At 44.4% G+C, this 22,763-nt stretch overlaps 3 protein-coding genes across 8 annotated transcripts in view; 2 read left to right on the top strand and 1 right to left on the bottom strand.

The window, feature by feature from the left end:
• The first annotated feature begins 221 nt into the window (after window positions 1-221).
• On the top strand, window positions 222-6,608 carry LOC115197552 (carboxypeptidase A1-like). 2 transcript variants are annotated; one of them, XM_029759190.1, is made up of 11 exons: window positions 222-809; window positions 1,086-1,167; window positions 1,551-1,685; window positions 3,786-3,890; window positions 4,051-4,152; window positions 4,251-4,352; window positions 4,757-4,867; window positions 5,028-5,118; window positions 5,513-5,712; window positions 5,965-6,049; window positions 6,148-6,608. In XM_029759190.1, exons 1-11 carry the CDS (start codon window positions 745-747, stop codon window positions 6,333-6,335), a joined length of 1,266 nt encoding a protein of 421 aa, XP_029615050.1. In that variant the 5' UTR covers window positions 222-744; the 3' UTR covers window positions 6,336-6,608. The 2 variants fall into 2 exon arrangements, with proteins under 2 accessions (XP_029615050.1, XP_029615051.1); XM_029759191.1 differs by having other exon boundaries at window positions 225-688; window positions 1,052-1,167.
• cep41 (centrosomal protein 41) lies at window positions 6,557-14,306 on the bottom strand. Of its 2 annotated transcripts, none has more exons than XM_029759193.1 (11): window positions 14,149-14,306; window positions 13,477-13,540; window positions 13,269-13,316; window positions 11,343-11,404; window positions 11,137-11,206; window positions 10,324-10,450; window positions 9,549-9,718; window positions 9,103-9,170; window positions 8,818-8,932; window positions 8,514-8,729; window positions 6,557-7,667 (listed from the first exon to the last, which is right to left on the bottom strand). In XM_029759193.1, the coding sequence occupies exons 1-11, from the start codon at window positions 14,179-14,181 to the stop codon at window positions 7,540-7,542; spliced, it is 1,101 nt and encodes a 366-aa protein (XP_029615053.1). In that variant the 5' UTR covers window positions 14,182-14,306; the 3' UTR covers window positions 6,557-7,539. The 2 variants fall into 2 exon arrangements, with proteins under 2 accessions (XP_029615053.1, XP_029615054.1); XM_029759194.1 differs by having other exon boundaries at window positions 14,160-14,299.
• Window positions 14,307-14,383: 77 nt separating this feature from the next.
• Window positions 14,384-22,763, top strand: part of poc1b (POC1 centriolar protein B) — a 53,852-nt gene continuing 45,472 nt past the window's right edge. For 2 of the 4 annotated variants that reach the window (XR_003879028.1, XR_003879027.1), the window contains exons 1-10: window positions 14,385-14,758; window positions 15,213-15,297; window positions 15,530-15,701; window positions 16,078-16,257; window positions 17,724-17,831; window positions 18,098-18,213; window positions 18,384-18,517; window positions 18,805-18,873; window positions 19,361-19,513; window positions 20,066-20,146. Coding sequence is in view for 2 of the 4 variants with exons in the window: in XM_029759189.1 (XP_029615049.1) it covers window positions 14,744-14,758; window positions 15,213-15,297; window positions 15,530-15,701; window positions 16,078-16,257; window positions 17,724-17,831; window positions 18,098-18,213; window positions 18,384-18,517; window positions 18,805-18,873; window positions 19,361-19,513; window positions 20,066-20,146 (1,113 nt within the window). In the remaining 2 variants the exon portion in view is untranslated. Of the gene's footprint in view, window positions 14,759-15,212; window positions 15,298-15,529; window positions 15,702-16,077; window positions 16,258-17,723; window positions 17,832-18,097; window positions 18,214-18,383; window positions 18,518-18,804; window positions 18,874-19,360; window positions 19,514-20,065; window positions 20,147-22,763 lie in introns of all 4 variants that reach the window. The other 2 variants (XM_029759189.1, XM_029759188.1) reach the window with 2 other exon arrangements.

The following is a 22,763-nucleotide window of genomic DNA, read 5'->3' on the forward strand; positions in this document are numbered from 1 at the left end:
ACATTTCTAGGGAGTGATGTGCCATATAAAGCAGTTTTGGTGTCTCTCTGTCTGCCAAGGCTTGCGGCCTACCAAAGGTCTAAAGAAGTTCAGCTGGATTGCCCAGGTCATGTGGTTTAGAAAGGTAATGGGTGTGATTAACCCATCAGAAACACATTTCACCTGGTTGAATGTACATGTATGGTGGTTTGTATTAGTTAGCTTGTTAGATAAACTACAAATAATTGGTGACAGATTTATGTCGTTAAAGGAGACAGGCTGACCAATTCTGATATTTTGCACAATTATTGGCAAAAGAACTGGTCTCATTGGTGAAAACACCAATTACGAGTAGGAAAAGATCTGAATTGGGCTGCCTGTGTAAACGCAGCCTTTGTTGACTTATTCCTCATCTCCTTTCTTCTTCATGAGAGTATACAGTATATGCTCAAATAGACTCTCTGACTCAGTTCTCAAAAAAGGTTGCGGTGACCCTTGGGGGCATAGCTTTTACAGTGTAGGGATACAAACACAGGCAAACTAAGTAAATAGAATGAGGGGATAAAAACTAGACAATCTGGTCCATCCATTTTCATTAAACTTCTGAGAATCTGCTCTACAAATACATACCACCAGTGTTACATCAGAGGCGTTGTGGAAAACAGAACAGGAGAAAACACCTGAAGAAAGCATCAATTTACAAACCAAGGTACAAAGTGCTGGGCAGGGTGTGTGGCTCTGACTGGCTTTACTGTATTAGGTACGATGAAGGTGCTGCTCGTCTTGGCTGCACTGTCTGTGGCCATTATTGGCAAGGAGACCTTTGAGGGGTGAGTGATCACCAAACAGTACTGAAAAGAAAACACTTTGTGACAACTGCTAATGTAAAAAGGGCTTTACAAATACATTTGATTGATTGACTGATTGATTGACTGATTACATGATTTCAACTTGTTTTGAGCAGCAGTGGTAGCTGAGCAAAGGGTAATGACATATGATGTGTTGACTGTCAGAAATTGATTAAAACACTTTTTTTTTACAAGATTCCTCTTCTCTTAATTCTAATTATTAGGGATGATATCATCGTTGTTGTAATATCTTTAAAGGCACCAGGTGCTTCGTATCACTGGGAAGGATGAGTTCCAGCACTCTCTCCTGAAGGACATGGCTGAGATGGAACATCTCCAGGTTGGGAATGATAACAGTGATCATCCTATGAGATAATGTGATTCATGTACTTCTGATAAATACGAATTACAAAGGAAAACAATCATAGAATGATCAGAACAGAAACCCTCAAACTGTACAACCAGTCCATTTTCTATTTCCCCTTGTGTTCATCTGCATGTTCCTTTCCTCCTACCTCTCTCCTCTCTCCTCCCTTACCTCTCCTATCTCCTCCTTCCTCTCTCCTCCCTTCTCTCTCCTCTCTCTCCTCCATCCTCTCTCACCCTTCTCCCTTCTCTCTCCTTTCTCCTCCATCCTCTCTCCTTCCTTCCTTCTATCCTCCATCCTCTCTCCTTCCTCTCTCTCCTCTCTCCTTCACTCCACTCCCCTCTCTTCTCTCAAAGCTGGATGTGTGGATGGAGCCCATTGACCTCTCCACTCCTGTGGACATCAGAGTTCCCTTCACCAGCCTGCAGACCGTCAAGGCCTTCCTGGAGACTGAAGACATCCCGTACTCCGTCATGGTCAAGGACCTACAGGTAAAGTAGGACACCTTTCTCCTCTGGGGAGGAATGACAGCTCATATTTTTATTTATTTATTTTATTTATTTCACCTTTATTTAACCAGGTAGGCAAGTTGAGAACAAGTTCTCATTTACAATTGCGACCTGGCCAAGATAAAGCAAAGCAGTTCGACAACATACAAAAACACAGAGTTACACATGGAGTAAAACAACATACAATCAATGATACAGTAGAAAAAATAAGACTATATACAATGTGAGCAAATGATGTGAGATAAGGGAGGTAAAGGCAAAAAAAATGCCATGGTGGCAAAGTAAATAAAGTATGGCAAGAAAAACACTGGAATGGTAGATTTGTAGTTTGAAGAAAGTTAAAAGTTAAAATATAAATAATATGGTGCAAAGGAGCAAAATAAATAAAATAAATAAATACAGTAGGGGAAGAGGTAGTAGTTTGGGCTAAATTAAAGATGGGCTATGTACAGGTGCAGAGATCTGTGAGCTGCTCTGACAGCTGGTGCTTAAAGCTAGTGAAGGAGATAAGTGTTTCCAGTTTTAGAGATTTTTGTAGTTCGTTCCAGTCATTGGCAGCTGAGAACTGGAAGGAGAGACGACCAAAGGAGGAGTTGGCTTTAGGGGTGACCAGAGAGATATACCTGCTGGAGCGCGTGCTACAGGTGGGTGCTGCTATGGTGACCAGTGAGCGGAGATAAGGGGGGACTTTACCTAGCAGGGTCTTGTAGATGACCTGGAGCCAATGTGTTTGGCGACGATTATGAAGTGAAGGCCAGCCAACGAGAGCATACAGGTCGCAGTGGTGGGTTGTATATGGGGCTTTGGTGACAAAACGGATGGCACTGTGATAGACTGCATCCAGCTTGTTGAGTAGGGTATTGGAGGCTATTTTGTAAATGACATCGCCGAAGTCGAGGATTGGTAGGATGGTCAGTTTTACGAAGGTATGTTTGGCAGCATGAGTGAAGGATGCTTTGTTGCGAAATAGGAAGCCAATTCTAGATTTCACTTTGGATTGGAGATGATTGATGTGAGTCTGGAAGGAGAGTTTACAGTCTAACCAGACACCTAGGTATTTGTAGTTGTCCACAAATTCTAAGTTAGAACCGTCCAGAGAAGTTATGCTGGATGGGCGGGCAGGTGCAGGCAGCGATCGGTTGAAGAGCATGCATTTAGTTTTACTTGTGTTTAGGAGCAGTTGGAGACCACGGAAGGAGTGCTGTATGGCATTGAAGCTCGTCTGGAGGTTTGTTAACACAGTGTCCAAAGAAGGGCCAGAAGTATACAGAATGGTGTCGTCTGCGTAGAGGTGGATCAGAGATTCACCAGCAGCAAGAGCGACATCATTTATGTATACAGAGAAAAGAGTTGGCCCAAGAATTGAACCCTGTGGTACCCCCATAGAGACTGCCAGAGGTCCAGACAGTAGGCCCTCCGATTTGACACACTGAACTCTGTCAGAGAAGTAGTTGGTGAACCAGGCGACGCAATCGTTTGAGAAACCAAGGCTACTAAGTCTGCCGATGAGGATGTGGTGATTAACAGAGTCAAAAGCTTTGGCCAGGTCAATGAATACGGCAGCACAGTATTGTTTCTTATCGATGGCGGTTACGATGTCGTTTAGGACCTTGAGCGTGGCTGAGGTGCACCCATGACCAGCTCTGAAACCAGATTGCATAGCGGAGAGGGTGCGGTGGGATTCGAAATGGTCGGTAATCTGTTTGTTGACTTGGCTTTCGAAGACCTTAGAAAGGCAGGGTAGGATTGATATAGGTCTGTAGCAATTTGGGTCAAGAGTGTCACCTCCTTTGAAGAGGGGGATGACAGCAGCTGCTTTCCAATCTATGGGAATCTCAGACGACACGAAAGAGAGGTTGAACAGGCTAGTAATAGGGGTTGCAATAATTTCGGCAGATAATTTTAGAAAGAAAGGGTCCAGATTGTCAAGCCCAGCTGCCCCTCTTCAGTCATTGTTATTCTTAAAGTAATAAGTGGACAGACTATGGTGCCACCAAAGTTATCCCCCTGAGATCTAATCATCATTGAATGAACCAAGGAGAGTGATCAGCAGTATGAAACATTTTGCCCCTTGTCTCTCAGGTTTTGTTGGACGAGGAGAATGAGCAGAGGCTGAGTGCTGCACGTGCCACTGAGCCCAGAACCACAGATGACTACGACTACACCAACTACCACAACGGGGATGAGGTTAGTACCCAATCACACAGCCAGGACAGCCTGTTCTTCCTTATTAGCTATTATAACGTCTGTCATAACACTGTTACAACAATGATATCAGGCCTGTTTTAAAACTCCCATCCTCAGAGCTATTTGGTTCAAATGAAAGATTATTTCTCTCTCTCTCCAGATCTACAGTTTTCAGGACATGCTGGTGGCTGAGAACCCCAAACTGGTCAGCAAGATCGTGATTGGTCAGAGCTATGAGGGCCGCCCTCTGAATGTGCTCAAAGTAAGTCATCATTTTTCAATACTTTTTAGGTGTTTGAAGATTATTGTGGATTTTCTTTGCACCTGATAAAGTTAATACTCCCCTTCTCTCTCACATAGTTTAGCACTGGTGGCACCAACCGTCGTGGCATCTGGATTAACACTGGAATCCACTCCAGAGAATGGATCACTCAGGCTAGTGGCACCTGGTTCGCCAAGAAGGTGATCAACTTCTAGTCTCATTCTTTCCAGTCAGAGCCCCTGGGTTGGATTTCCCCACATGCTCATGAGTCACAATGCAAACTCCTGTTTTCTGCTAAGAACAGCAAATATAGTGTTATAAAGGCTAGGGGTCATTACAGTATATTTGCTGTGCTTAAAAGCAAACTGGAGTTTGGCTTGTGACTCATGTAGAGGAATCCAACCCCAGGGCCCATAAGTGTCTCATGAAGGGAGTTAAGTCTCTTTATACGCATCACGGGCAATTCCGGTTCTGAATACCCACTGGGACGTTCCTACTCCCACAGGTTGCTGAATTGGTTTCAAAAGTGGCGCCCCCTTGAGCCCAGGTATTCTCTGTTCAGTATGATAATGTACATAGATATTTCTGGTTCAATGACCACCAGATTGTGACTGACTACGGACGGGATACCGCACTCACTGCCATTCTGGAGAACATGGATATCTTCCTGGAGATTGTGACCAACCCAGATGGCTACAACTACAGCCACAAAACTGTGAGTTCCTAACAGCAAAAATGTGTATTTATTAATAATCCATCCACCAATCCTCTGTAATGGCAGATATGATGCTTCATTCATTCATTGTGTCAGTCAGAGTGAATGCGCATGGATACTTACCAAACCATTGAATGTGTTGACCTTTTATGTTCCACAGAACCGTATGTGGCGTAAGACCAGGAAGCCCAACCCTGGCTCTTCCTGTGATGGAACTGACCTCAACAGAAACTGGGATGCTGGTTTTGGAAGTAAGCTATGTCTTCTATCGGCTTCTTGAACGATGCTTGACACATTGTTTAAAATTGCATAAATTGTCCATGAAAAAGGATGCCTTACTACAGCCTTTCCCCAAACCCGGTCCTGGGGAGTCCAAGGGGTGTATATTTCGTTTTTTGCCCTAGCAAAACACAACTGATTCAAATTATCAACTCATCAAGCTTTGATTATTTGAAACAGTTGTGTAGTGTAAGGGCCAAAAAACTAAATGTGCACTCCTTGGGATCCCCAGGCTGCTGCCTTATTTGTCAGGCTTAAATACATTGTTGTTTTTGTTGTGACTTACAGTTTCAAAGGAAGTGTGTCAATGTTGTGATTGGACTGTCCCTGGCCTGATGTTGGTTGTATTCCACTCTATTTCCCTAGCCGCTGGCTCTAGCGGTAACCCCTGCGATCAGACTTACCGCGGGCCCAAGGCTCACTCAGAGTCTGAGGTCAAGTCCATCGTGGACTTTGTTAAGTCTCATGGCAACCTGAAGGCCTTCATCGACATCCACAGCTACTCCCAGAGGCTCATGTACCCCTACGGCTACACTGCAACCCCTTGCAACGACCAGAGAGAACTGGTGAGTCTGGCAGAGACAGGCTTCCTGCCTTCCCTTGACCCTTAGCCATGTCTCAGTCATTTGTCTTTTGTATGTGAGCTAATAATGCACTTTTATATAATCAAACAGGGTACAACTGGTTTTGCTTAAGGCATTTTGACAGGTCAATTTAAGGTCAAGTTTAGTATACACAAAAAGAAAATGTTTTGCCATCGAACATAAATTGTCAAAAGCTGTACAGGTCTCTTGACGTTATTTACATTTCACCCTCAGCACGACCTGGCTAGGAAGGCCATCACTGATCTGGCTAGCCTGTACGGAACCTCCTTCAGATACGGCAGCGTCATGACCACCATATGTAAGTGACTGAAAATACATGAAAGGCTACATCTCAATACAGCCACAAGGTCTAATACAGGAACAACGTATACAAATAATGTGCTTATCTTCCACTAGACCAAGCCAGTGGCATCAGTATTGACTGGTCCTACAACCAGGGCATCAAGTACTCCTACACCTTCGAGCTGAGAGACACCGGTCACTATGGTTTCATCCTGCCAGCCAACCAGATCCTCCCTACTGCCAAGGAGGCTTGGCTGGCTCTGATGGCCATCATGGAGCACACCAAGGACAACACCAACTAGTGGGGTCACCATGACAACTACAGTATACTGTCCACAGATTTACCAAATTGTATATCTCTTTGATACGGTCATGTGAATGCCTGTGTAAAACAAAGTTACGTTTGTCTGTACTGTTGTAGATATACAGTATCGAGCTCAAGCTGATGATACCATCCAGTCCACAAGAGTGCACTAGACATCGTCAGTAAAATGCTCAACAAAATGACTAGTTCACATCAGAATATACAATGTGCGTTTTATTTAATATACAAAAACTAAACTGAGATCAACCAGTTCAATGGATGTAGCGTAATGACTGACAGTTAATGTGTTCATTGTCAGGAGTAGAAACGACAGGTGTCTTGCATCTGATATACACAAACAGGCCAGACGTCAGCCTCAAAGGTATTGTACTCCTCAAAAGACCACGTTTTACAGTAAATGCACAAGACCCTGCAATTTATCTTCACCTCAAAAATCACTGACAAAGAAAATACAAAGTTCACAACCTCAAAGCACAAATACTGTTTCACATTTATCGGATGAATCAAGGTGCTCTCCTCGGGGTAACCATGACTACCATCCCATAATGCTCTACTCCACCATGATGATGTTTCATCATAGGCTGCATGACATCAAATCTTATGAGAACAGATACAAACATAGAACTTCTGAGCCTCTCACTTCACAATATTCCACCCTTAGAGAAAATATCACATTAAAAATATTACATTTCACCTCTTAAAATAGAGAATGCCCTCAAACAACAATCATCACTCGTGGTTATTTGTAATGTACAACAAAGCATATGGGATATCATTTTAGTACCCTGCTACCAAGTGAAATGACCTTAAGTTAATGAGGGTTGATGGAGATGGACACGATCAACGGCTGACTGGTTTTTAGCAATGACAGGCATCACACAGAGACAGAGCGCGAACTGAACACAAGTCATTTTAGAAAAGCAACATCTGCGAGTTAACGATAATTGAGTGCAAGGCAAATCCATAAATTATCATCTTACGATCACTGATGACATTTTTTTATAATCATTGTGCAACAAATTCAAAATCAACACACCAATTCCTATTATCCTACAATAAAGCAGATTTGGGCCCTTGAGGACTACAGCTGGGTATCCCTGGGGGAGGGGGGGGGGGGTGCCCCTTTCACAGAGGGGCACATGGGCGGTGGTAGTGAAATAAGACTTTATTTGGGTTAAGGGTTATTTCCACGGCCGGCTGCTCTGGGATCTGCCGGTTTCAGAGCCGGCTAGAGAGGAAGTGCGTAGACTCCTCGCACTGGACGCTTTGGACTGGGCACTGCTGGTGGACATGCGGCTGCTGAACCGGCCTAGAAAACACACACACACACAAAGACAGTCACACATCTATAAAAAGTAACAAGCTTTCAGGAAATGATTCTCCACGTCATTGTCAAGGGTGGCCAACCCTTTGAGCTAATGGGGTGTTTAGGGTTGGAACAAACACCTGCACACCCCAGCTGGCTCCAGGCACAAGCGGTCGCTTAGGAATAGTAGAAAACAGCAGGTGCAATTTTGGAATGTGTTTATGCATCATACAGCAGTTTCTCTTGTTATGCCAGTCACTAAATTAGCCATGTCAAGTAACAATTTTTAGATTGGTAGTTAGTCTAGCCAGCTAGTCTAGCCAGCTATCTAAACGTATTCATGGCTGAATACCAACCGGGCACACAGGGAAGTGCCCTGACCTCAGGGGCCCCCCATTGATTTTGTTAGTCATTGTCATTCATATACCATATTACATGGCATAAGTCATGGCAAAATGTGTAGAATTGCAGGAAATTTGCTTCAAAACTACAGAAATTTCTCTCCACCCCATGGTAAAATTTATAGAAATAAAGCAAATTTCCTGCAAAACTAACTTTTTTCTCTCTGCCCAATGGCTAAATGTGTAGAATCACAGGAAATTATCTTTAAATTGTACATTTCTATTCACCATGTGTGTGTGTGTGGGGGGGGGCTACCAAAAGGCCATCCCAGCTGTTTGCTTTTTCGACATGTTATCACCATCTACTGGTAGGTTGTTGTTACTACCCAAAGCAACAGATCAGGGAGTGATGCTTGCCTGTTGGAGTCAGTTAGCTGTTGGCATAGCCTTTCCGTTGGAGTCTAAACAGTATTTTCTGTGAGCCTGTTAGCTGTTAAATGTGCCTTACTGTTGGTGTCTGAGGGAACGAGCATCTCCTCCAAGTGTGCCTGAATGTTGGCCATGTCGTCCGAGGTGAACCTCCACTTCCTATCGGCTGGCATGAAAACCTGTCTGTGGGTGTAGCGCTTCCTGCCCGCTGTCGCCTTGGGAGACGGGAGGCACGACGCCGGGATGGTGCCTGTTGTCATCCCCTCTGGAAACTTCTGTGCAATCACCTTCAGACCTGGGGGGTGGGGGTGGAATGTGACATTGCACTGATTCCAAAGCTTCCACTTGAGCTATTACTTGCCCACAATACATCATCAACTGACCTCCAGATAGCATGAAGAGGTTCTGGAAGCCCCGCTCACACATGGCAGTGGCTGCCTGGGCAGCCATCCTCTCATCCTCATCATATACGATGATGATCTTACCAGAAACATTTTTCTACATCAAGTCAAGATTAATGGGATCACAGTACAACAGTGAGGCAAACAAATGATTAAAATATCATGTACAGGATATGGATGTTTTACTAGTGTGTATAGGCCCATTTCAGATTGCCTGGTAATGTGAGTTATGGAATAATACAGTTATTTGTTTTGGTGGAAGGATACATAATCCAGCACCTCCTTGGTGTAGGGATTCATTGTTCTTGAGAGGGTTGCGATGGGGTAACTGTATGCTGAGGAAAAAAAATGTGAGATGTCACAAATACGTACAGTATTACATTGGGGTGAAAAGCCTCCTAAAAAAATACCATCAAGGACAAACAGTTAATATCCAGTCCTATAAGTTTCATAACTACTGCCATCATTTGCTACCCTGGTTTTGAAGTTCTGGCCAATATCATTTCAATTCTAAAGATGAAATTATGAAACGGCAATCATTTGCAATCCTGATGATGGATATTATTTTCATGTGATCAGATATACTATGCATTCACAAAGCCCCTGGGGGGTAAGGCTCAGAATTCAATTCATTATATTTATAGTGTCTGAAATCTATTCATTCTATGTCTGGAATTAGAATTCTATTCATTGTACTTCTATGGTCCCCCTACCGCTGATGATGTGACACTGGTCGTACTGCTCTCTGTCCCTGACGTCCAGCAGCAGGTAGGGGCAGTCTGGGTAGGGTCCATCTGGAAGCCGAGGGCTGGACACGGTTGTCAGAGTCACTGTCTTCTGACCGTTCTTATCCAGGTCCAGCTCTCCCACCCCACTTATTACACTGTAGTGAGAGTCAAAAGTGTCAGGGTATGCATGGGTCAGGGACACTTTTTCTGTATGTGAAAAAACATCAAACCTTCCAACTCAAAATATTGTGAGAATGACATAACTTTCATTCTATAATGTATGTGGCATTGCAATCATCAGTTACAGTATTCCAAATGGAACTGAGCTCAACTCTGTAGAATCCCAGCTCTGTCACTTTAGCCAGGCTGTGGAGGTTTAGCTTGCCAGTGAAGGTGATCTAATGCCCTGCTTTTAGGGAGCCCCCAGGGAGGCGATAGAGTTACAACCTTCTGTTCTAGTGAGGGGCAACGGAGCTTGGACCCTAGGGAAAAGCTGCTATCAAATATCGCACACAATGAAGGGGTAGGAGGGTTGTCGAGCGGGAGAGAACTCTGCTGGGATATTCAGATAGATGTGTCGGTTGAATGCTGAGAGGGATACAGCTGTGCCTGGGGTTATGGGTTGTGGTTATGTATGTGGGCTTTGAGTGAGAGTACACATCAGTGGAGGTCATTGAGAACAGGTGTGTGTCGTTGGTAGGGAAAATGGAAAATCCTGGTGTGTGTGTGATGCTGTTCAAAGTGGGGTGCTGGGAATTACCTTTGAAGTGTCGACCTGGGGGAGTAGCCAGCGTCCCCCACGTCATTGTTGTTGTCGAAGAACTGAGCGGGTGTGGGCGTAGGCAGGGGGGAACCGTTGGTCTGCTCAGACAGACGCTCCATGTCGGCTTCAGGTGGAAATAAAGCAGAGATGTTGCTGTACAGTTACAGTACTACCTCAATGTTCATTAAAATCAACGTTAATTAAAATCAACGTTAAAGGCAACTGCAGGAAGGTCCTAAAAATTGTAAAAGACTCCAGCCACCCAAGTCATAGACTGTTCTCTCTGCTACCGCATGGCAAGCGGTACCAGTGCACCAAGTCTGGAACCCAAAGGACCCGAACAGCTTCTATCCCCAAATAAGACTGCTAAACCAGACTGCTAAACCAGACTGCTAAACCGCTAATCAAATGGTTACCCGCTGCTACTACTGTCTATTATCTATCCTGTTGCCTAGTCATTTTAACCCTACCTATATGTGCATAGCTACCTCAATTACCTCGTACCCTTGTACATTGACTTGGTACTAGTACTCCCTGTATATAGCCATGTTATTCATTATTCACTGTGTATTTATTCCTCGTGTCACTATTTCCATTTTATATATTTAACTCTGCATTGTTGAAAAAGGACCCGTAAGTAAGCATTTCACTGTTAGCCTACACCTGTTGTTTACGAAGAACATTTTGATTTGACTCAGAGTTGATAGGAATTCTCAGTTTATATTTTAAATTAACTGGGGCTCCAGATCAAATCGATAATGGTACAAAACATCAATAGTGCCCTATTGGTTAAAAAACTAATCTTCTTACCTTCCAGCCTTGGTGTTTCACCATCACTCACACTTTCATTCAGGTCCGAAACCGATGCTACCTGAATTACCTGATTAAACAAATTATAAGATAAACAAGTGACTGAATAACATGTAGGCTACTTCCACAAAAACAAAAAAAGCAGATTCAACTGAGAATAAAAAAACATGTCTTTGCCATCACTGACGTAATAATGTTTCACTCACCAACTGTGCAAATGTTGTAACTTTAAGCCTTTTGAAGAGTTCATCCTTTCTGTACCTGTAATCTAATCAAATACATTTTCAGTTTCTCTCAAAATAATGAGAGCAAAAGACATGGAGAAACCCTGAGGATGTTCTCTTACAACTATCCTACAAGTACCAAGTCAATCTAAGGCCCCTCACCAGTATTCTCTCTTACAACTATCCTACAAGTACCAAGTCAATCTAAGGCCCCTCACCAGTATATCTCACCTGGGTCATGCATGTCAACCCTTTGCTCATCCTCCCCTTGTCCCAAAATATCCCTAAATCTCAACTCCACTGTGTCCATCTCCAGAACGTTACAGCTCTGGGGGAGATGGTAAGACACCTGTGCTCAATACTGGCTGCTCAGCCCTCTTTTAATATTGGCATTGGCCAAAGTGTGACCCAAAGTGTGACCTGACTATCACACCATCCTCTGTCTCTGTTGGCACCCGCACAATGTAGCCTAATACCTCCTACATCAGCCCTGACAGAGAAATTATTGTGAACAACACAATCGCCCACTGCCGAATGAAGGAATCAGTGTTGCTTATCCCTGAGAAATCAGAAAAGCCAGAAACAAAATGGCCACAACAGACAAAGTGCTTATTCTCTCAGATAGCCCCGGTCACCAGGTTGTAAAATATCAGCAGGACATGGCTTCTCCGGTTTACCCATGAAAGTGCATGAACTAAAACACCAAACAGAATGTGATAGTGGACCACAACTGTTCTTTAAAGACAGAAAATGCTTAGTTGCACCCCCCCTCAACTCAAGTAGCCTAACATTGTCCACTGCTCCTTGTTTTAGTAATAGGGACAAAAATGCAGGTACACCAGTTTGGCAATATTGAACTCAAGCTAAATACCAATTGTGACAGTCATGTTGTAGATTTCAGCCAATACACGCCTAATGAGGCCCCCTGGGCCTTGCTGAGAAATCTCACCTCTCAAGAGACCCACTGAACAAAGAAATTATTTAAATGTCTAATTTTGATTTACATTTGATTGAGTTGTCAACTAACTTGAATTAAACGTAAAATGAACAAAACATTTCACCATGTCATTGGATTTAGGTTAAAAGTTGGCTATAAAAAAAGACAACTCCCTTACGTTGATTACTTTTTGCAAATCCAATCAGTTTCCATGTTGATTCAACATCATGACATTGAATTTTTTTGTTGAAATGACATGAAAACAAACAGATTTTTCCCAGTGGGGAATTGAATGGCGAAGTGTGGGCGGACTGGAGCTCTGACTACGTCGAGTCACTGTCAGTCGATACTTGTAAAATGTAAAATCTTAAAACCTTACAGTGTACCTATGTTTGTTTTGTTTAAAGTCGGGCCTTTCTTTGTTTGCTGAAATGCAAACTTTTTAATAAAACTTTTGTGAAATACAACCATCACCTGTTTCAACGTTTCCGTTGGTTTAAAATGGCACCAAAACTTGGGATAAAAAAGTATGGATTTCCAGAAACAAAGAAAGGTCCGACTTTACACAGGACAAACATAGGTACACGGTAAGATTTTAAATGTTTACAAGTATCGACTGACAGCGACTCGATGTAGTTGGAGCTCCAGTCCGCCCACACTTGTCGCCACTCAACTCCCTTGTAATTGTATATTTTATTTCATTTAACTAGGCAACTCAGTTAAGAACAAATTCTTATTTACAATGACGACCTACCCCGGCCAAACCCTCCCCTAACTCGGACGACGCTGTGCCAATTGTGCGCCGCCCTATGGGACTCCCGATCACGGCCGGTTGTGATACAACCCGGGATTGAACCAGGGTCTGTAGTGACACTGCGATGTAGTGCCTTAGACCGCTGCACCACTCGGGAGTTAAGATTTATTAACCGCCCTGACCCAATCTCAGAAGTCTGTAATGAAATGTAACTTACTTTTCTTTATCTCCTCCAGCCTCTCCACATACTTCGTCAGGCTGCATCCTTTCAAATGACAACAGGTTTCACAACATTGAAGATAAGCAAAGATTTTGTATACATCAATACGATCTACTGATAAATGTCAATAAATATGATCTCCGAGTCCTTTGGCAGTGGTAGCCAATGCTATAACACTTGAATAACCTGAGTTGTGGAATAATACCTGTGTCTAGCCTTGTTCTCACATGTTGATATTTGGGGTTCTGAGGTATTCTCCTTTTCATGTACTGTGAGATGGGGAATACACAAACATTTATAATTTGCTGTGTTGTCATGGTAGTTACTTCCTTTTTTACCAAGCTGTTGAAAACATTAAGCACATTACATTAATTACCCATGGAGACAGGATTTCTCCACTGAGTCTGCATAAAGGCCTAGCTGACTCTAGTTAGCAATGTCTGCCACTGGATAAAGCAGCCCTTTCAGCAGCTGAACTGTTCTGTCATAGTCATGCCAAATATTCCTTGTTTTATCCGTGGTCATACCCTTCCATGTTTAGTACATGTTTATGAAAGGTGTCTGTCAAGTCAACCCAGAAAACTAGCTAACATTGCTAATTAAAAAGACACGTTTTGGAAGTATAACATGCTAACGTTAGCTAGCTACAGTAGTTAGCTAATTTGATGACCGAAGATCTAACGTTAGCTAGCTATGATGGCAAAAATAGTTACGTAACTTTTTCCTCAATCAACTAATTTAACTAGCTAATAACGTTACTGCTCAACAGAAACACTGTTGGCTTGGCAATGTCATGATAGCTAACAGCACCATTGCCACCCACCAACCTGGGCTGTTACATGTACAACTCGCTAAAACTATAGCTAGCTATATTTACCTCCGTCTTACCGATACTGCTCTTGGTCGACATATTTTCAAACGGAATAGAGAAAAACCAAACACAAAGTTCCAAGTTTAATAAACTTGGCGCTGATTGAGCCGAGAGCGATCATTGACCAATCAATGACGCTGTTTTAACGATGTCGGTTTCTCCCGTTCCACAGTTTGATGTAGTTGCTTAGCAGCAGAATACGCTTAGCTCCTCCCTGGTTCTTTCTTTTCCTTGCGGCTGTTGCCCTAGCAAATGTGCGGCATGTCTCTCCTAAATCTACAGTTGCTAGTTCTTATTATAGCTCAGTGGTTGCTAGTAGCGATTAACTAATAACAACGACCACTTCACTCATATTTAACCAAGGCATCTGTGGAATTGATTAAGGTTAACTGCATGAGCCAAAGTCGTGTTTGTATTTTGATAAAAGTTTGCTGATTAGCGTATCGGCGTTCGACTGGCAAAGTCTGAGGAAGTGGGCGTGTTTTTCACTTTGACTGGCAGACAGATGGAAGTCATGAGTTGGGCGCACCAACTTTCCCCGCTAATCTTTCAAAAAGCGAATGCACCGCAAATGTAAGGATTATCGTAATCAATGCATTAAATGGCATCAGTTATGGTAAGTGTGCTGCTCACTTTGGTATTTTATCGGTGGCGCGAGCTAACTAAAGCTTGACTGCCCTTCCGATAAGCATGCTAGCTAGTTATCTGAAAGGTAGTTAGCTAATAGGATTTAACTAGCTGTCAAGTATCTTATCTTGGTGGTTGGATAGGCAGTATTGTCATGTCATCAGCCGAGTTTATCCAGAGCTTTAATTAGAAATTACTCAGTTACTTGCAGTAGCTAATTAATTTGGCTAACATTTCGAAAGAATACTGATTGTCTGTATTGCATAGCTAATTAAAGTGAAGTCACATTCAAAGTAGTTTCCCTAAACCTGAAGCATGCAACCTAACTAGTAAATTTAGCTAACACAGTTTTAGTGGTATAGTATGGCATTCAATGTTTCTCATACTTGGCAACTTTGGCATGCCAGCCATACCTGACCCTGTGGTGAACTCTGTCATTGCAGGAGGACCCCACCCTCGAGCGACACTTCAAGGGCCACAAAGATGCTGTCACCTGTGCAGACTTCAATTCCAAACACAAACAGCTGGGTATAGATCCACAGCACACCACGATTCTCTATTGCATCATGTCTTTACTTAGCCTACTAACCAGTCTGTTTCTGCTCCCTTACCAGCTCCTTATTGAATTGTCATGTTTGGCTTCGCAATGAGTTGGCAAGAACACAGAGCTGGGACCAGGCTAGTCTTAACTATCTGGAAATCTATATCATTCATTCTCATCTCATCATGTTCATTGTGTCTCCGTCCATGTTCCTCTCAGCCTCAGGGTCTGCAGATAAGACTCTGATGATTTGGAATCTGAACCCTAAGGCCAGGGCGTTCCGTTTTTTTGGACACAAAGATGTCATCACAGGGGTCCAGTTCTCCCCTGCAGGAGATCTGGTCGTCTCTGCGTCCCAGGACAAGACTGTACGGCTGTGGACGCCCAGCATGTGAGTGGAGAGAGAAGCACCTAATATCCCGGGGATCGAACTCACTATCCTGGTGTTGCAAGAGCCATGTTCTACCATCTGAGCTACAGAGGACCACACCCACACCTGGCTTTAGATGCCACTTTCATGCAGTCTCTGGCAGTTGTCATTAAGATCGCAACAACCTTTAGCTAGTGCCTAGACTAGCCAACTTCATTGATATTTGAACAACCTGAGATACTGTATTCTGTAGCTAGTGCCAACCTAACTTTAATGTCTCCTCGCACAGCATTGAACATTACCTGCTAGATTCACCTTAGTGCATTGCTTTTAGATGTTTGTTACCCATATTTCCCTCTCTGAGCACTTGTCTCTTTCTTTCCTGTGTGTTCTTCAGTAAAGGAGAGTCGATGGTGTTCAAAGCCCACACGGCTACAGTACGCAGTGTCAGCTTTTCTCACGACGGCCAGAGGCTGGTGACTGCGTCAGACGACAAGTCTGTCAAGGTGTGGAGTGTCCACAGACAACGTTTTGTCTACTCACTCAACCAGCACACCAACTGGGTCCGCTGCGCCAGGTACTGAACCAACAACTGTCTGTATGTGTGCGTGTTTGTGGTTGGTTTACACCATAAAGTAGGACTATAGCGATTCATCGATATGCATCGGTTCAAGATGTGAGTGAGCGCATCGGTCTGCGGACCCCATACTGACCTAAATGTAGCATTCATCGGTCAGAAAATTCACTCAAACGTTATGAATTTCCGGTTCACTGAAGTGTTTTTAGCAGCCTCTCTGTGTTTAGCCTTGAGATAGAAGCTGTTTTTCACTCTCTTTGTCCCAGCTTTGATGCACCTGTACTGACCTCGCCTTCTGGATGGTAGCGGGGTGAACAGGCAGTGGCTCGGGTGGTTGTTGTCCTTGATGATCTGTTTGGCCTTCCTGTGACATCGGGTGCTGTAGGTATCTTGGAGGGCAGGTAGTTTGCCCCCGGTGATGCGTTGTGCAGACCGCACCACCCTCTGGAGAGCCCTGCGTTTATGGGCGGTGCAGTTGCCGTACCAGGCGGTGATGCAGCCCTTCAGGATGCTCTCAATTGTGCATCTGTAGAAGTTTGAGGGTTTTGGGTGACAAGCCAAATTTCTTCATCCTCCTGTGGTTGAAGAGGTGCTTCCGTGCCTTCTTCACTACACTGTCTGTGAAGGTGGACCATTTCAGATTGTCTGTGATGTGTAAGCTGAGGAACTTAACTTTACACCATCTCCGCTGCAATCCCATCGATGTGGATTGGGGGGTGCTCCCTCTGCTGTTTCCTGAAGTCCACGATCATCTCCTTTGTTCTGTTGACGTTGAGTGAGAGACAAAAAGCAAACATTGCCCACCCCCACTAACTTTTAGTGGGGTGGTAGCTGCCCAGTTTCCTTTATGGCTCAGGTGCCTACATACACCATATACATAAATATAATTTACACACAGGTGAGCTCGGACAGATCTGCATCGATTTGTTCCTCTAATCGCAGCAAATCGTTTCAAACTGAAACGTATGATTCCTGTATCGTATCAGAACCCGTGCATCTAGATGCGTATCAAATCGTCTTGAAAGGGAAAGATGCGCATCCCTTCCAGAAAGTCTACATATGTAACTTTGCAAGTGATGCGGCCACACTGGGATTTGAACCAGTAACCTTGCAGTCCCTAAAGGGGGAAACAGTTTGCACATTTTCGATGTTCCAAACATGTTGCTCACCATATGTCTGCTTTGGGACAACAGAGAACCATAAGAACTAGTCACGATACTCAGTCATGGTACTAATAGTGCTGAAAACATATTGGCTCTTTATTTAGGAATATGGCGAACAAGCTATGAAGGACAAATACTGCAAGTTTTGGTGCAGGTACAGCCAACTAGCGCAATATTAATATTGCAATATTGTCAAACTATATAATATCCCGATATGTAACTGATTTAATTTGTTTTCCTCCATCACTACTGCGTCCAAAGATTGTGTTGGTCTGTCTGCTCTATAACTGTTTTGTCATTCAGGTTTTCTCCTGACAGCCGTCTAATTGCCTCCTGTGGGGACGACCGCACAGTGCGACTGTGGGACACCTCCACCAAACAGTGCATCAACTGCTTCACAGAGTATGGAGGGTAAGAACGATTCTTATTTTATATATTTGATGAAGGCTATATACAATCTGTCATTGTTTTATTTGTGCATTTGTAATAAAATAGTCAGTTTATATTGATGTAACATGATGACTGTCAGTCGGGGGGAGGGGGGAGTCTAACCGCTTTCAAGGGTTTTCTACATGTCCACTTGGTGGTGCTGTTGTATTGCATTTATTAATATTTGGAACCACCTGAGATGATTGACACCTTTGATAAGTAGTAGCCTATTCCCTCCACCTTCCTAGATCAGCAACATTTGTAGACTTCAACACCAGTGGCACCTGCATAGCATCCTCAGGCGCAGACAACACGCTGAAGATCTGGGACATACGGACAAACAAACTGCTCCAGCATTACCAAGGTAACAAGCTTTTAAAAGGCTTAAGAATTCTACTGAATGACAGCCTGGTTGCCCAATCTTTTTCTATTTTAGAGTGTACTTTACTAGAAACACACCTGGCAACCAATCTTCCTGTATTAGAGAGGCCAGGTTGAATGTCCGCACACACAAACCTCTGTCTTTGGTATCAGTCCACAGTGCAGGGATCAATTGCTTTTCCTTCCACCCGTCTGGAAACTACCTGATCAGTGGCTCCAGTGACAGCACAGTGAAGATCCTGGACCTGCTGGAGGGACGCCTCATCTACACCCTCCACGGACACAAGGTAATGCTTCGGCCACATTTAGGACCACGCTAAGGCTGTTCTTTATGCTACAGTATGTGGGCACGCCCATCTGAAAAGAACAGGAAGGCCCGTACACTGTTTATGCTCCCAATTCATCTCTTTATTCACTACGTTTTGATCCGAAACGGATCTTCATCAGGTCAAACAGACTGAGTGCTCACATCCCCAAATATACACTTTTGACCTCGCATGACCATTACGCACATGACGCATGGTGGGTGTCTGTGATTTGAAGTGGTCTGATTTTGAGTTATTTTGACTCTTAGGGTCCTGTCCTGACGGTGGCCTTCTCCAGGGGAGGAGACTTCTTCGCCTCAGGGGGTTGTGATGCTCAGGTGGGTGGACTAACTGTGTGTTCATGGTATGAAGGGAAGCAGATAGCTCAGTAGGGAACACCAGTAAAATAGTTTTCTACCTAAAATCAAAATCTGATCAGTGTTTTTAGTGGAAAAATACAGGTAGTTGATCTCTGTATGCTCCGGACAGACTATCATATGCTCCCATCGTCCGGGTTAGGGGAAGGTTTGGCCGGGGCAGGCTGTCATTGTAAATAAGAATTTGTTCTTAACTGACTTAGTTAAATAAAAAAAATCTACTTATTTGCAATGATGAGCTGGTTCCCTGCCCTAGTGGCTCACATCTATCAACATTTTACATTTGTCATTTAGCAGAGCGATTTACAGGAACAATAAGGGTTAAGTTCCTTGCTCAAAGGCACATCGGCAGATTTTTAACCTAGTTTGCTTGGGGATTAGAACCAGCGACCTTTCGGCTCAACGACCTTCCAACGCTGTTAACCGCGAGGCTACCTACCACCCCCAGGTTTTAATGTGGAAGACCAACTTTGATTATTTTGACTACCGTGAGGTCCTGAGCAGACACAGCCAGCGGGTCACCCCCGACCCCCCTCCTCACCTGACCGACATCTACCCCCGAGGACCACACCTCCACTCCGCCCAGTCTGGGGCTATAGAGGTCAGAGGGCAACACAGACATAACAACACATGAATAAACACAATCATCGTCTCACTGACTTCACATTTGATTCTAGTTATTTAGCAGATGTTCTTATCCAGAGTCACTCTGTTACTAGAAGTGCATTTGACTATATCAGGGCGTATAATTAACACATGCCAAATGCGGGTCCGCTTTGGTATTGGCGGGTAAGTTGGTCGGCGGTACCGGCCACCTATTCTGTGGGGGGGAAATGTCTGTCTCTGTCTTTTTTTAATTTTTTTTAATTGTTTTTATTTTTTCATCTACCAGCCACAGTGCCTAATGGACCGAAAAGTTAAAGGGCCTGCTAAATGCACTAATACTGAAAAATCTGTGTGAAAATCGGAGGTAGAGCAGATGAGTTGGACGATGGATTCAAATAGACTTGTTATAAGCATCCACAACATCATGTTAGCTCCTACAGCCAATTCGTATTCCTATAAATGCATCCATAATGCATTGCATACAGGTGATGTTTGTATTCCTAATGCTTAACACTGTTGTGACCATTGTTCTCCTCCCTCCCCATAGATCAGTCCCATGGTGGCAGACACCCAGACCACTGCCCCGGCTGTCATAGAGGTGGGCCAGGCCCTCTACACAGCCACTACGGTAAGAACCCTTCTACCCACCAGCACTATCTCCCTCACAGCCAATCAGCACAGCCAGATGTCCGTTTCATCTGGCTATAACAGAACTGAGTCATCTTCAGTAGGCATGAAACAAAAGGAAACGGAGTGAAACGGGTACTATATGATCTTTTCCAATAAGAAACCGTTTTAATTTTCCCTTTACTGTGTGCCCTAATGAACATGTCCTTGGATTGACCACCAGAATGTGTGTGTGATGGTGCGCTGTCTGCATTTCCCGGGTGGACTTCATGATGTGTCCACCAGGTGGCGGTGCAGTCCACCAGGTGACGGTGCAGTCCACCAGGTGGCGGTGCAGTCCACCAGGTGGCGGTGCAGTCCACCAGGTGGCGGTGCAGTCCACCAGGTGGCGGTGCAGTCCACCAGGTGGCGGTGCAGTCCACCAGGTGGCGGTGCAGTCCACCAGGTGGCGGTGCAGTCCACCAGGTGGCGGTGCAGTCCACCAGGTGGCGGTGCAGTCCACCAGGTGGCGGTGCAGTCCAGTGTTTAATTGTGTCATTGGTGACAACAGCATTATCAACACCTTCTCTGTGTGTGCTCTCCATTGCAGTGCCCTGACCCACAATGCACTCAACGGAGTTCACAATACCAGGGAGCTATTTTAGATTGATAAACAGAGCAACACTGTACTGTAGGCAGCTTGGGCTTCTCTGTGGAAGGTAGAAGAACAAAGTAATATGTAGTTTATTCATTCATTCATGAGTTTGTTCACGTGTTCATTCATGTCAGATAGGCCTAAATGGGCGCACTGCTGCGGACAGACACAGTTTGACATGGCATTGTTGGTAGCATCCAGCATCTTTGTAGATGTTGTGTTGAGTTATCCCAGTACATGATGTGGGAACAACATGCCTACTGAATATGCAGATCCCATTCATCCATGTAGGCAGCAAAGAGCTTCTTCTCTGTACCTCCCCGTCTCTGCACTGTGAGTAGTGCCTTTGGCTTGAACAGTACTGTCTGGCTGCATGTACTATCCTCGTCTGTCTGTCTGGCTCTCTCGCTGTCTGGCTCTCTCGCTCTGTCTGGCTGGCTCTCTCGCTCTGTCTGGCTGGCTCTCTCGCTCTGTCTGGCTGGCTCTCTCGCTCTGTCTGGCTGGCTCTCTCGCTCTGTCTGGCTGGCTCGCTCGCTCTCTCTCTGTCTCTCTCGCTCGCTCTGGCAGGCTCGATCTCTGTCTCTCTGGCTCGCTCTGGCAGGCTCGATCTCTCTGTCTGTCTGGCTCGCTCTGGCAGGCTCGATCTCTCTCTGTCTGTCTGGCTCGCTCTGGCAGGCTCGATCTCTCTCTGTCTGTCTGGCTCGCTCTGGCAGGCTCGATCTCTCACTCTGTCTGTCTCTCTCGCTCACTAACTCTGTCTGGCTTGCTCTCTCTGTGTTTGAGGTTGGCTTGGCTCCCTGTGTGAGTCGCCAGAGCGTGGCTGAATGGATGCCCGTGCCTGCCAGCAGAGAGAGGGAGAGAAAGTGAAGGAGCGAGAAGCATCTCGGGGCATCTCCCAGACGAACACAGCTTACAGTATGTGTGTGTGTGTGTGTAACAGAGGCCTGTACTGAATGAAAGGACTAGGGTGGTTCACCCCCTGGTCCTTCCCTGTCAGCTCCCATCACTGGGGAGGACTACTAGATATCCTCCAAACCCACACAGTATCTTTCTGCCCTGGGTTAGTGTTTCCTAATGTTGCTTCCAAAACAAGTGTAGTGAGGGAGGGAGGGAGGGGCTGAATGTTGCTTGGAGGGGGTCTTTACCCACTGACCGTCATTATTTCAGGGTGATTCCGTCTGTGAGTATGCTTTTATATGCTATAGGCTGTTTGTGCGTATGCATGTGTTTATGTCTTGGAGACTTTTGTGTGTATGTAGGCTTTCATAAGTGTGTGGCGGGGTACAGTGTGCCTATGCCGATGAGGCTACATGCCAATGTCATGTATGCTTGCGTGTGTAAATCTATGGGGTAAATTGTGACACACTTTGACATGACTCAATTCATGTAGATTCTCATTGCTTTCTCCTTAATTGCCTGTTCTCTCTTCTAGAGGTCGACCGATTAATTGGAATGGCCTATTAATTAGGGCCGATTTCAAGTTTTCATAACAATCGGAAATCGGTATTTTTAGATTTAGATTATTTTTTTTTTTACACCTTTATTTAACTAGGCAAGTCAGTTAAAAACACATTCTTATTTTCAATGACGGCCTAGGAACAGTGAGTTAACTGCCTTGTTCAGGGGCAGAACGACAGATTTTTACCTTGTCAGCTCGGGGATTCAATCTTGCAACCTTACGGTTAACTACCGTAATTTCCGGACTATTAAGCGCACCTGAATATAAGCCGCACCCACTGAATAAAAAAAATATATATATTATTTTGAACATAAATAAGCCGCACATGTCTAAGCCGCAGGTGCCTACCGGTACATTGAAACAAATTAACTTTACACAGGCTTTAACGAAACACGGCTTGTAACAAAAATGGGAGAAAAAAAAAAATTGAAAGCGGGAAAAATCCATATATTAGCCGCGTCATTGTTTAAGCCGCGAGGTTCAAAGCCTGGGAAAAAAGTAGCGGCTTATAGTCCGGAAGTTACG

The sequence above is a fragment of the Salmo trutta genome, chromosome 7 (genome assembly GCF_901001165.1).
Source record: "Salmo trutta chromosome 7, fSalTru1.1, whole genome shotgun sequence".
Taxonomy (NCBI): domain Eukaryota; kingdom Metazoa; phylum Chordata; class Actinopteri; order Salmoniformes; family Salmonidae; genus Salmo; species Salmo trutta.